The following is a 13,328-nucleotide window of genomic DNA, read 5'->3' as shown; positions in this document are numbered from 1 at the left end:
TTTGGAAATAGATTGCCAGGCCATTTTTCCTTGTCCTCTTTCACCTGGAAGCTCTGCTGAAACTTATTCAGCAGGTCGGCAACATGCACATCTACACAGATGGGTGGTGGGAGTTCTCGGTTTGGTGTGAATCTTGGATTCAAGTTCACCTCATACTTGTGTCTATTGTGTATCTTCGGGTCCTGGACTTGTGGGAGGCGCCTCTCTCTCTGTGATCTATAAAACTCTTGTCAGGCGCACCATCAGCTGGGGCTGGGGTCTCTCAGCTATGGGTGGTCATCCTTCGGGTGGTGTCTCTGCCTTCTGAGGGCCCCTGCCCCCAGTAAAGGCTCTACCCCCTTAGTGATAGGACTTTTTCTCTGCATAGCAAGAATCAGAATACATCAAAATGTATTTTATTTGAGACACAAAAATGCAAAATTGCTGAGATATCAAACATTTCCTGATCAGCGACAATACTGCCATTATGTACAAAAGGTCTGATGATAAATGGGTACACATATAAAAATACATATGCATTACTTATGTACAGTACATGTGCAAAATGTATGGCATTTCAGACATGATATGGAATTGATCTCGGGTGCAAACAGCAAACACAAAGGCATCGTGGTCTTTCCTTCAAGAACCACATAAAGGCAATCCACGGCCGGCCCGACCGCCCCAGGTTTGTGTGGGCTGATTTTTCTTTCTCTTTTTTAAGCTAGTGCTTCGACAAGCAGGGCTCGGTAGACTGGTACCTTTCTCTGTTTTTCATAAAGTGAGATGCTAAGACATAATGCGACCATGAAAAGAAGAGAAACCCCAATTACGTCAAGCATGGCTGTTGCAAGCAAGAAAAGGACAAAACAAATTTCTACAGAGAAATGAAAAATAACACAACTTTGTATTTCTACTAAGTATGTATTATCCTAAAACCAACAAATCTATGCTATTTTACATGAAAACAAGAGAAATATCTACATCTTTGTGAAAATTAAATCTTAAGTGGGTAATACCTTTTTGGGACTAATTTTTTGAGATACCATTGATCTCAACTTTTAAATAAAAAGTGTCTCCTTTTGGCAAATACTTGGCAATGCCTTTGGTTCCTTTAAAGCACGTTTTGCATCACTGTTGGTTACTAGACAGTTAAGTACTTTGGGTAGATAAGAAATCCTTTCTTACCTAAATGCAACCTCCTCCTCTTCCTCTCTGAATTATCAAGTGTTCTTACTGCATAGTGTGGACAGGTAATTGTTCCATGAGTTTCCGCGACTCCATACACTGTATCAAAGTCTTGGGTTGGCATAAAGCTCTGTTCCACACTACAGCTACCTTGGTATCTCCCTCCAATAACATGTTTCATTTGACTTTCGACAGCACCGTGAAGATCTGAGATCGCCACCTGTGGTCACAAATTGTGACACCTTTTTCCAATGATGGTTCACAGAGCAAAGCTTGGATCTGGAGCTCCTTTGTAAACATGTGCAGCTTTTTGAACGACAAGCCTTTTTGATGATGCCCTTCCTCAGGCACTGGGAGAAACGGGGTGGGGTGGGAGTGGGGCACGGGCCTGCCTATGAGGTGCAGTCCAGAATGAGGGTTCAATGAACACGTATTGAAGGCTTAAGCCAGGAAGAAATGTTTACATGTTATTGTTCACTTCCAGTTTTGACTGAAATCACCTCAACGATTTGCTGAAATGCAGGCTAAGGAAGCTCTCCACATATACTGGCAGGCTCTGCTGATAACACTGACTTTCCAGTCGGCCCTCACTGATCATTGGAGGCTCAATGTGGGACCTCTCTGCCAGGGGGTAGGGTGTTCATCTTTCACCATATTTGTGAAGGTGACTGAACTGCCTAGTGTTGCCTTGGTGGCAGGCACACCTGGATTAGCAATTCTCTTTAGAAAGTCCCTGGGGCTGCCCAAGACCCCCCACCCTCCCGATGCCTGACCCTTCTGGGAAGCTTCCCACAAGTGAGGGCTCCCCCAAATTTACAAAGCTGTCTAAGTGTCCATCTGAGGACACAGGGCAGGGGCTGTCTTACCACTTGTGGGGCCTGCTGCCATGTCAGCTGTAGTGGTGGGCTCAGCCTGCAGTCAGCCCTAAGAGGACCGGGAGGGCCCGAGTGAAGGCAGACAAAGTCCACGTCAGCCAGGTGACCATGGACGAGCAGGCATGTCCATGCCATGTCCACGCCCCGCGGAGCTCTGCGGCACCATTCATAGCCAGGCATGTTGGCGAACTGCTCTCAGCAACCAGGCAAGTGCCTGTTCCGTGGCCACAGAGCTGTGCAGTCCTCAGAAGGAAATTCCCACCAGCCTTTTGGTCTGATGAAAATAGACTATCTGACCACTAAGGAGTTCTGCAAACGTAGGATACATCTGTGGCAGGTCTTACACACTGGCTTACACATTTCAGGAAGAACCCCAGGACTATGAGCCACCAAACTTCAGGCAGGTGGGTTTCCTAGCAGGTGCTTTGCTGAAATGTACAAGGTAACCACATTCCCTCCGCTTCCAAAGACTTTGTAGAAACTGTAGTCTTACTTGTTCCTCATACCACCCCCACTTCTGTGATCTGATACCTCCAGAATGCAGACCACCGAGGGCGCCATGATTGTGTCTCAGGTAGAAAAGGAACTAGGGCTGGGGTGTGCGAGATGGCATTTTTAGGACTTAGCTTTTTCTTGGCAATGTAAGATGTTCTGCGATCAACTGTACATCAGTGCTACTCCTGAACTACATACGTGCAACCTGAAAACTCCCGCGGCTGCTTTGACCTGAAATTTATTTGCTAGGTGTGAGGCTAACCTCAGACAGACAAACCATTTTCTTTAGTGGACACTGCACTTCGTAAGCACAGAGGGCGCTCGAGGGACGTGGATCAGTGTCATCTTTGGTGGTACCCTTTGCTGCATATTTTCCACATATTCATCTAAACTGGAGCATGCAGTCAACACCCCAGAGAGGAGTACAGACATCTGAGCCAGGCGGTGAGGGCCACGAGAGATGGTACAAGTGGGAGGCTTTAGAGTTCACCACACACACACAGGTTTGAACACATGCGTGAAGTGGGCACTTTAGCAGCTGGGAGCCCAGAGAGAACAGCGACTGAGCTAGAATTCCTTGCCTCCCTGTGATGTGTTTCAAACCTGGGTTTAAAAGCAATAAAAAGGCCTACAGGCTAGAAAATGATCTATGTATACATGCGGGCTTATGGAATAGAAAGCAATTCGATAGGAGTTAATAACACAGCTGTTCAGTTGTCCCCAATAGTCCTGGTGCTAACTAGTGTTAACTTAGAGCCATTCAGATCTGCATGAAAGTGATGCTCAGAGGGAGAGATGGGCCTGAAAAACTCCTGACCCCAATCCTTAGCCCCAGCCCTCTGGAAGTACTTTTCCAGCCAACATTGCTGCCCTGGGAGGCAGGAGCCCTTCCTGACACCTGCGGCCAGGGTTCTGGTACAGCCCAATGCTGAGCACTCTGGTCGTGCTTGGACCTCATGCATCACACTGCCACTTTCCCAGGACTTAGCCTCGTCCTTACAGGCTGCACTGACCAGGACAGCCTCTGCCTCCCACGGGCCCACTTTCAGAGCTTCCAGGTTAGCACGTGTTGGCCAGGAGAGGGTTCCAGTGCTCCAGTGCTGAACAGACTGCTCTTCCGTGGAGCAAATGCCTGAGCTTACCCCAAACACCCAAATACACAGAAGCTCTGTTCTTAGGCAAGACACAGGTCTAGAAATGGTTACAAAATTCATACCCAATAGTGGGCCTGGCCACCTTCCTGCAGGTTATTAGAGGCACCTAACCAGGGTGCTCCCCCTGACCCCAGGGTTTACACAGGTGGAAACGGAAGACCCACCATTATGCAATACAAAATCAATCCCAGACTGGTAGAGTTGTTTTTTTCTTTTTCAGTTCTATTTTGTTATGTATATACGTGATGAGCCTGAATTTGGAAATTCTACAATAGTTGCCATTTTAGAAAAGTCTTCCACTACTCAGCAAATATGTCGTAACTCTTTTTTCAATGGTAAACAAAACAAACAAAACAATACCAAACCAAACAAAAACCTATGAATAAAGCCTCCAGTTTTACAAGTTTAGGCTTGATAATGTAGTAAGAGTATAGGCTTGACACCCAGGCACACACCTGTCAGATAGTAGTAATCCATGGTCAGCCTGAAGAGGAGGAAGAGGAGGAGGAGGAGGAGGAAGGCCAGAGTGGGTCTGGCAGCCGTCCTGCTGTGAGAACCTGTGCCCACACACACTGCACAGGCCTGGCAGGGACCACAGACTTTGCCCCTGCTGGCTACAGTTCCCCAGCCCAGGAAGAGGCATACTGCTAAAGCCTTTTTTGGTTCTTTGAGATGGGTCTGGTTTCCTGAAAGTCAGCAAACAAGTCTTTAAATAAGGAGAGACATGTGGCTCAAGTCCTCCAGAAATGTTTTGAGTTATTCGGAGGAGTGGGATGAACGAAAACCCATTTCCTTACCCCAAGGTAGGCTGTACAAATCACAAAGTCAAATTGCACGTACAAATGTCGAATATACACAGGAAACCCAATCTAACCAGCACAGGGGGTGGTGGACAGGGTTTTCAGTGTTAGTGATATGGCCGGTCTTTCCACAGCAGTGGACACTGCTTATGACTGTGTTTTGTAGACACCCACTGCCTATAGTGAAAGATCTTCCATTTAGATTTAAATTTGGGAATCTAAGTCAAGATTCCCCAAAGTCACAACACCAACTCACTCACTCACTCACTCGCTCACTCACTCAGGTTTCTAAAGGGAACCCAAAGTCTACAGTTGGATGCATCTTCTCACTGAACTGGCGGAAGCTCTACGGCCTCTCACCCTGCTGGGTCCGGGGCTCGGTTCAGGCCACCTCTAGGAAATTTTCAAGGATCGTGACCTCCCTCTCTCTCACAGGCAGCCTTGGGGTCCCAGTGGAGAGCTGCCTGTCTTTTGTAAAGTGGAGTTGGTTACCAGAGAATTCGAATGGCATTTTCCTGTGTATGTTCCCCTTTTCATCTTGACTGAAGTTGGGAGCAGGAGAGGATGTTCAGTGATGAGTGTATTCCAGGGGCCTTCCATGATGTGGAATCTTAGAAGTTCACTGCCAAGTCTGATGCCACATTTTCAGACTTGTTTCCAGGTCATGACCTCCTACCCATCTTTTGGGGACAACACATTTTAACTGCAAAGGTGCAACTATGGCTGTATGGCTAAACATGAACCTGGGACAACCATCCCATGTTCTTAAACCACGGGAAACTCTGAGTTCCAGCATCCGTGACGTTAGTCCCAGGGCAGCGGCAGGTCCTGTGGGTCCAGAAAGTCAGCAGAAAACATACTTGGAGCAGTGGCACCGAGAGGGGTGAGTCCTGATGACGTGGCAGGCATGGTGACGTCCAACCATTCCATATTGTCCAAGTTTGTGTCAGAAAGGTCAAGTGACAGGCAGGGAGTATTTGCAGCAAATTGGACCTCGGAAGTTTCCATGGGTGAGTGGGAGTGGTCCAGCACGCTGGAGTTGATCAGCAGATCACTGTGGAGGTCCTCGATCAGGGAGAAGGGCTCTCTGTCTTCAATGCTGCTTGGCAGAGGGCTGATCTCATTGGCTGAAGGCAAAGTTCCATCCAAGAAGGCTTCTAGCTGGTTCTCTAAACTGGTGGAGAAGCTGCTCACGGGCTCTAAGGAGACCGGCGGTGCCATCTGGACTTGGGGCGGTGGCCGGGACACCACGGTACTGACTGGCATTGTGGTGATGCTGGCTGTCACTGGTCTCATTTTGGAAATAGGAGAAGGTTCTTCTTTGACAGGGAGAGAAATCTCTGTGTGAAATAACAGGAGGAAGCCGTAAGTACAGATTTCTGACTCCTAAACAATAATTATTAGCCACTAAGATGACTCATTATTTTACACACAGTCCATCTCAGATAAAGGGCGAGGATGGTTTGGTGTAATCCTTGGTAACCTTTAAAAGGTCAGATCATTTAAGCTAAACACATGTAAGTCTATAACATTCTAATTTGTTTTTACTTATTTGTAATCAGACTAAGCATTTGTTTTAGCCCACTAATGCTTTAACTCTTGGACCTTTTTAATTTTTAATGAAGAACAAAATTCCCTTTGTTGACTCTCGGCGTGCCGTTTGGATTGTGCACAACGTTCCCTTCCCTCTTCCCCGATCATGGCACAGGGATGTGCCAAGTGGGTGACACTGGAACTGCTGCGCTGATGTAGACCTGAGAGCGGAGGAAGCTGGCACCACCAGAATGAAAGGCATGGCTGCAGGTCTAGTGGCAACCTCTACTGAAATAATGGGCCCCAAACTTAACTACACCGTGTCCCTCTTCACGAGCCAAAAGATCCTCCTGTCTTTGAAGCATCAGAAAGCACAGTACTGAGGTGGTTTCCAGTCATTGCAAACCAGTCCTCTTGGTGACAAATGCTTATGTGGGGTGGCTTAGGGATTGGAGAATTTTAAGGTGAGAGGAGTTTGTGCAACAGGTAATCAAATGACATTTTTAATTTTTTTAGGTGATGTGGTTTCACCTGCTTATTTGTCTTTTTTTTGTCCTACTCCTTGAATATATAGGAAAGCACAGGATTTGGGAAACGTCTCACTAAACACTAGTTATGTGTTATTTCTCACCATATCTCACTGCTCTCAAGTTGAGTTTGACTCCCTGCCGCCCTACAGGACAGGCTGGAACTTCCCTGGGGAGCTTCTGAGACTGTACTTGTTTATGGGATTGGAACTGTGCAGAAGAGCCCAACTTGTAGCCACTATGCCATCAGGTCATCTGGTCCCAGTACCAGGATTTACTTAGCTATGTATACTTAAGATGTCCTGAGTGCTTGCGTGGCTTTATTTATATGGCTACTTCCACTGTGCATACACACCAGGAAAGATGGATTGAGCGACAGCTCTGAAAGTTCAGCAGTGACTGGGATGGGTAGGTAGGTCAGAGAAAGAACATACGGCTATATCCTATATGGGAAATGGCCACTCTGTAGAAGGTATGATCTTTAGCGCACTTTAGGCTATTTTCCAGTTAATCTGCAGTCATCTTTAGAAATCCTTTGGTGGCTCTAAGTGCCATCCAAATGCCTACTCCTTTAATCAGGTACTTCAATCTCAATTTTCCTAATCACTTTTGACAACAGACAGTCACTGCATCCAAACTCACTGCCGTTGAGTCCGTTTGGCTCATGGCAACCACAGGGCCGGGCGGAACACTGCCTGTGGGTTCCGGAGATTTTAACTCTCATTAGTAGTAGAAAGCTCCGTCTTTCTCCTGCAGAGCGGCTGGTGGTTTTGAACTGCTGACCTTACGGTTAACAGTCCAACTTGTAACCACTATGACACCAGGGGTCCTAGTCACTGGACACTTTGCCACAAAAAAGATACACTCCTTTTAACAAAAGTAACTAAAAATGAATTAATTTACCACGTTTTTCAAGCTTACACTGGGAAAATGCCCTCAAATATAGGCATGAAATATCAGTTTCTTTAATTTCCATGGCCTTAAGCTAGTGTTCACAGTCAATATAATTCTTACCAAACCAACCAAACAACCAACCAACCACCAACAAATAAAAATGCTGCAGTTGTGCGTGTGTTGTGCAGTACCGAGAGTTCCCTATGCTACGCCAAGCATCACACCCAGAACACAGGCCTCAGGATTGGAGACATTTCCACTACTATTTAAAAATTCAAATAAAATTCTGTTCAGCAAGGGAATAGAAGAATATGTTAAAATATTCCAAAACAGTACTTCAATTTTTTAAAATACTAGCTTTTTACTCACTTTGAAAGAGGTCACCACTGTCTAGATTTGGGTGATTGGTCCTTTTTATCGATGCCCTGTTTTCCTCTATCTGTTTTTAAGATGAAATATTGTAGAGCCTATGATTTTATATTTTATGTAGAAAGTATTTTTGCCTGACTCTTGAACTTTAACAGCCCTGGTGGCATAGTGGTAATGAGTTGGGCTCCTAACTACAAGGTCAACAGTTCAAAAACTGCCAGCCACCCCTCGGGAGAAAGTTAGGGCTTTCTGCTCCAATCTCGGAGACTCCGAGTGCCCTGTCCACGGCTCACTGAGAGTCAGCACTGCTGGATGGCAGCCAGTCTGCAGTCTGAACTTTGAAAGTACTGCACATCCCAAGCTAGGTAAGTGGCTTGGCATGGAATGCATGCGGTTTCTAAAGGCACACGGAACACGTTTTGAGTCAATGTGTTCAGTGTGGAATTTAAATCGCGTCTACTCTGCTACTGTCCGGTAGGGTTGCTTTGAGTGGACACTGACTCAATGGCAGTCAGTGTGGTTTTCTGCTATTTTGATACGTTTTTTTCTCTCCACAAGAATATACCTATGGGTATTTCTAATGATCTATTACTGTTTTGAGCTCTTCCCCCACTTAATATGTATACTAAGTTACATGAATGGCCTAAATTTAACAGATTTAAAAACCATACTTTTAGCCAGATCTGGATTATGTTTCTCAGAATCCAGAGACAAGAGAAACAAATCCCCATGTATGTGTTGGGGATCACTCCCCACGAGGTCTGCTGTGGTTCTGACCTACCTCCGCTCTTGATGAGGATGTCAAAGAGGTCGTCCATCTGCTGACTGTGCGCGCTGGAAATCTAGGAGGAGAAGGTGGTCAGTTAGTCCTCGCTGGTCTAATCCCGGAGCCACGGAGGCCACCTCAACTACGTGAAGTAACTAAGCCAAGGCATCGCTGCCAGTTAGTGGAAGCACGGAGAGGCCTATTATGGAGCTGGGCGGACTTCTTTCATCTCCAGCACGGTTCTCTTTCACTGCTTGCATTTTAAAAGCCTTCTAGTTCTTAAAAAAAAAACACATGAGGACCTAATGTCGGGGGTTTAAGTGGAGAGAAAATGTTTTGAGAATGATGTACAAATGCGCTTTACACAATTGATGTGTGTATGGATTGCGATAACAGTTGTGAGCCCCTAATAAAATGTTTAAAAAACAAACAAACAAAAAAACAAAACAAAAAACCAACACAGGTGAACATTTGGGTGTACAGACCTGAGCAGACTAGACATATTTTTCAGCTTGATAGTTCCTGACATATAATACACTAATGGGAGCTTCACAAAGTTTGGGAAGAAAATGGAAGGTAAAATACTGGAAGTTTTACATGGGCTTTTTGAAATGCCCTCATACACACACAGTAGGTTTCAAAAAGTTTGCAGATGTTTTCCACCTTTTAATTTCATTCTGGACAAGCATTTGCTCACCCCCACACCCCCACCCCACCTACACACACAAGCACACAACCGAGTAAGTTACAGACATACAGCCATGATATTTTCATTACAATCCAGGAAACGGTCATTTCCATCATGTCCCTTTGTAACAATACTGATTTCTCTTTCACTGTAGGCTCATCTGCATTTCCTAGAGTACATTTCAAGAAGAACTGATGCGTCTGAATTGTGGTCCTAGCAAAAAGACCATAAACTGTCAAAAGAACAAACAGATCTGTCTTGGAAGAAGTATAGCCAGAGTGCTCCTTAGAGACCAGGCTGGCGAGACACTTAGTCTCATGCCCTTTGGACGTTGTCAGGAGAGGGCAGTCCCCGGAGCAGGGCATCGGCTTGGTACAGTGGAGGGCGGCGACAAAGAGGAAGCCCTCGGGGAGAGGGGCGGACGCCGTGGCTGCCACAAGGGGCTGACCTAAGAACAACCTCGAGGATGGTACAGGGCTGGGCAGGGTTTTGTCCCGCGGTACAAGTGTATGAGTGGTTTTCTCGCTTCAAAAACTGACAAACCTCATTCTGGACGTCTGTCTGCTTCCTGAATGGATGAAAATGTTGACTTGTAGTGCATTTGGAGTTGGCTCCACCAGGTCTGACTGTTAATTAAACTTTCCATTTAGAGATTCTGAAAAGATTGTGTAATAGGTGTGCAAAAAAAGGCCTGATTTGTGGCAGATGGGACTGGTTTTGCCACCAACACAATGCACCTGCTCATGCAGTCATCTCAGTGGGCCAGTTTTTGGCAAAAAACAGCATGTCTCTCTTGCCCCATGCACCTTACTCACCTGACCTCACTCCATGGGACTTCATTTTTGTTTCCATGAATGAAGAGGGACATGAAAGGACAATGATCTGACTATGTAGAAGAGGTGAAGAAAAAAGCGAGGGAGGTTCTGTCAGCCAGCCAAACAGATGAGTTTGAAAAATGTTTTCACGGATGGAACTGCAGATTTGACAAATGTATTTAGTGTAATGGAGAGTACTCTGAAAGTGATAAAGTTGTTTTGTAAGAAAAATTTAAATACAATGCTTTACGAGAAACCCCCCCACAAAAAAGCCTCTTTTTTGGGTGGGGAGGGGTACCCCCTCGTATTTCTCTAGTGTTACTGTTTCTATTATAGGTCGGTCTATTGTTTGGCTAAAGATTGAGCCATTGGGTTGATCTGAAGGGTGACTTGGAGGTTCTACCGGTTTTTATTTGACCATTAAGACTGGCCTTTTTTGCGGGTGCATAAGCAAATGTGGTGAAGAAAGCTGATGGAGCCCAGATATCAAAAGATATAGCGGACACAATTGATGTATGTATGGATTATGAGAAGAGTTGTATGAACTCCTAATAAAATGATTGGAAAAAAAAGATATAGCGTCTGGGGTCTTAAAGGCTTGAAGGTAAACAAGTGGTTGTCTAGCTCAGAAGCAACAAAGCCCACATGGAAGAAGCACACCAGCCTGTGTGATCATGAGGTGTTGAAGGGATCAGGTATCAGGCATCATCAAAACAAAAAATCAAATCATTGTGAATGAGGGGGAGTGTGGAGTGGGGAACCCAAAGCCCATCTGTAGGCAACTGGATACCCCCTTCCGAAGGATCGCAGGGAGGAGGCGAGCCAGCCAGGGTGCAGTGTCCCAACGATGAAACATACAACTGTCCTCTAGTTCCTAAATGCTTCCTCCCCCGCACTATCATGATCCCAATTCTACCTTACAAATGTGGCAAGACCAGAGGGTGTACACTGGTACAGATAGGCACTGGAAACACAGGGAATCCAGAACGGATGATCCCTCCAGGACCAGTGGTGAGAGTGGCGGGAGGGTGGAGGGAGGGTGGGGTGGAGAGGGGGAACCGATTACAGGGATCTACATATAACCCCCTCCCTGGGGGACGGACAACAGAAAAGTGGGTGAAGGGAGATGTTGGAGAGTGTAACATATGACAAAATAATAATGTATAAATTATCAAGGGTTCATAAGGGAGTGGGGGGGAGGGGTTAAAAATGAGGAGCCGATGCCAGGGGTTTACGTGGAGAGTGGGTGTTTTGAGAATGATGAGGGTAACGAATGTACAAATGTGCTTTATACAATTGATGTATGTATGGACTGCGTTAAGAGTTGTATGAGCCCCAATAAAATGATTTAAAAAAAATGACTGGCCTTTTCTATGATTTTGAGTTTTGTTCCACTTTTTATAACCCATTCTGCCCAGGGCCTTCTGATGTGATCCCACTGAGCAGGAGACGGGTACCAGCTAGTCCTTGTAGTTGCAAGGTCAGGGCGGTGGATGTTCCCAGGGTCCATGTGGCTGCTGGACTGGCGGGTTTCGTGTTCCTCCAGACAGGGAAGGCACATACTTGGACCTTGGATGGCTGCTTTCGAGACCCAGTTGCTACTCGCCAGAGTAGTACTAGACCATTGTCTTTGAGGACAATGTTATTAGGCTAGTATTTTTAAAAATAAAAACTGTAAAAACTTATTTTCCCATTTCTATACATAGGCACTGTTATTCCTATTTTATCAGTGAGACAATGACGGCCCAGAGAGTCAGCACTGGCCTGAGATTACCTGGTTTTAGCTGGTGGCTAGCAGCCCACGGAGGGTTTCCAATCTGTCCCTTCAAAGAGCGTTTGCTAAACATATGAGTGAGCCCCTGAGCTGGGCTTGTCTGGTGGTGGCAGAGTGCTAGGGACTCAAGAAGACTGAAGCAGGGGGGTAGGGCTAGAGGGTGGGGTGTCTAGAATGCCAGCCAGGTTGAAGAGTGTCATTTTGACAACAGCTTCATAGAAAACAGACCTGTATACCGTAAGGAATCACACCTATCCCGAACACATCCATTCCCCTCTGCACAGGACAAATTAGAAGACAACACCTGAGCTTCGGATTCATAGTGATAGCAGATTATACAGCTGTAGAAAGCGGTTTAGTCTTCATAACGAATGACGCTTTGATTTTAAATGACCACCTAAGGTGTAAACACAGGAGCCCTGGTGGCACAGTGGTTATGCACTGGGCTGCTAACCGTGAGGTCAGCAGTTCAAAGCCACCATCTGCGCTGTGGGAGAAAGACAAGGGTTCCTATCTCTGTAAAGAGTTAAAGTCTCAGAAACCCACAGGGGCAGTTCCACTCTGTCCTAAGCGTCATTATGAGCTGGAATCGACTTGATGGCAGTGAGTTTGGTTTGACTTTGAAGATGTAAACAAAGGTCCTGCCACAAAATGTGGGTTTTTGTGGAGGAAAGTCAGTCTCAGACAGGGCCTCGGTATGCATTTGGTTAAGCTTGGAGGATGACACATGACATAAAAGCCTTTGTTAGCCTGCCATGTCTGCACATCACCGACGAGCCATGCCTGCTGAGCTTATTCACCTCGGGGAGGGAGTGGGAGCCTCATGAGACGCAGCACTGATCCCACTCACCTCTGGGGCGGAGGGCTGGGCGCTGCGCGTCTGCCGGACAGCCTCTTCGTAACGAGGGGGGTCTCTTGTCTTGGTGACGGGGCTGCCAAACAGGGCATGCTGGACAACAAACTGCTGAGGTGGCGGTGGTGAGCTGGGCTGTAGTGAAGATGGAGTACATTAGCCTTTGACAATAAGCTTTCTGGTGCCCTGACTGGACCCCACTCTGCTGTTGTCTAGTCTTGCTTTTAAACACTAGTGACCATGCCATGTGGGAAGGATTCTCCTCATGGGAAAAACAGCGGTTATGGAGGTTTTTGGGCTTTGCTGCCCAAGCAACGCTGCTGCCCTCTCACTCCCTAGGCTTTGGAGGCAGCCCATCTCCATGTAAGCATTCTCGCTGTACACAGGTGTCTGGGCGGTACCTTGCTGGGAGGGCTGGGTCCATTGTGCACTGCTGGACGTGGAGCGTTTCTGCTGGGCGCCTTGGTAATGAAAGGCTGCTGGGCCGAGGGAGCAGGCTGCCTCTGGAACGGGAGGGCTGTAGTTGGTGCTGAGCTTGTGAAAACCTGAAATGAATAAACAGTTCCCCATCACTTTGTTCTGGTAACAAAACAAACAAAGTTTTGAGTTGGGAGCGGG

General features: G+C 46.5%; 1 protein-coding gene across 3 annotated transcripts in view; it reads right to left on the bottom strand.

Annotated features, from left to right (window-relative positions):
- Positions 1-379: 379 nt before the first annotated feature.
- Positions 380-13,328, bottom strand: part of MRTFB (myocardin related transcription factor B) — a 258,653-nt gene continuing 245,704 nt past the window's right edge. For all 3 annotated transcript variants that reach the window (XM_045283808.1, XM_013005532.2, XM_030888414.2), the window contains 4 exons: positions 13,112-13,255; positions 12,708-12,845; positions 8,596-8,656; positions 380-5,831 (listed from right to left, as the gene is read on the bottom strand). In XM_045283808.1, coding sequence (XP_045139743.1) covers positions 5,296-5,831; positions 8,596-8,656; positions 12,708-12,845; positions 13,112-13,255 — 879 coding nt within the window. In that variant the 3' untranslated portion in view covers positions 380-5,295. The remainder of the gene's footprint in view (positions 5,832-8,595; positions 8,657-12,707; positions 12,846-13,111; positions 13,256-13,328) is intronic.

This window comes from Echinops telfairi, unplaced genomic scaffold, assembly GCF_000313985.2.
Source record: "Echinops telfairi isolate 266 unplaced genomic scaffold, ASM31398v2 ScPeMD7_5;HRSCAF=22, whole genome shotgun sequence".
NCBI lineage: Eukaryota > Metazoa > Chordata > Mammalia > Afrosoricida > Tenrecidae > Echinops > Echinops telfairi.
Note: the sequence above shows the minus strand (reverse complement) of the source record. Positions and strands in the feature narration are given on the sequence as shown.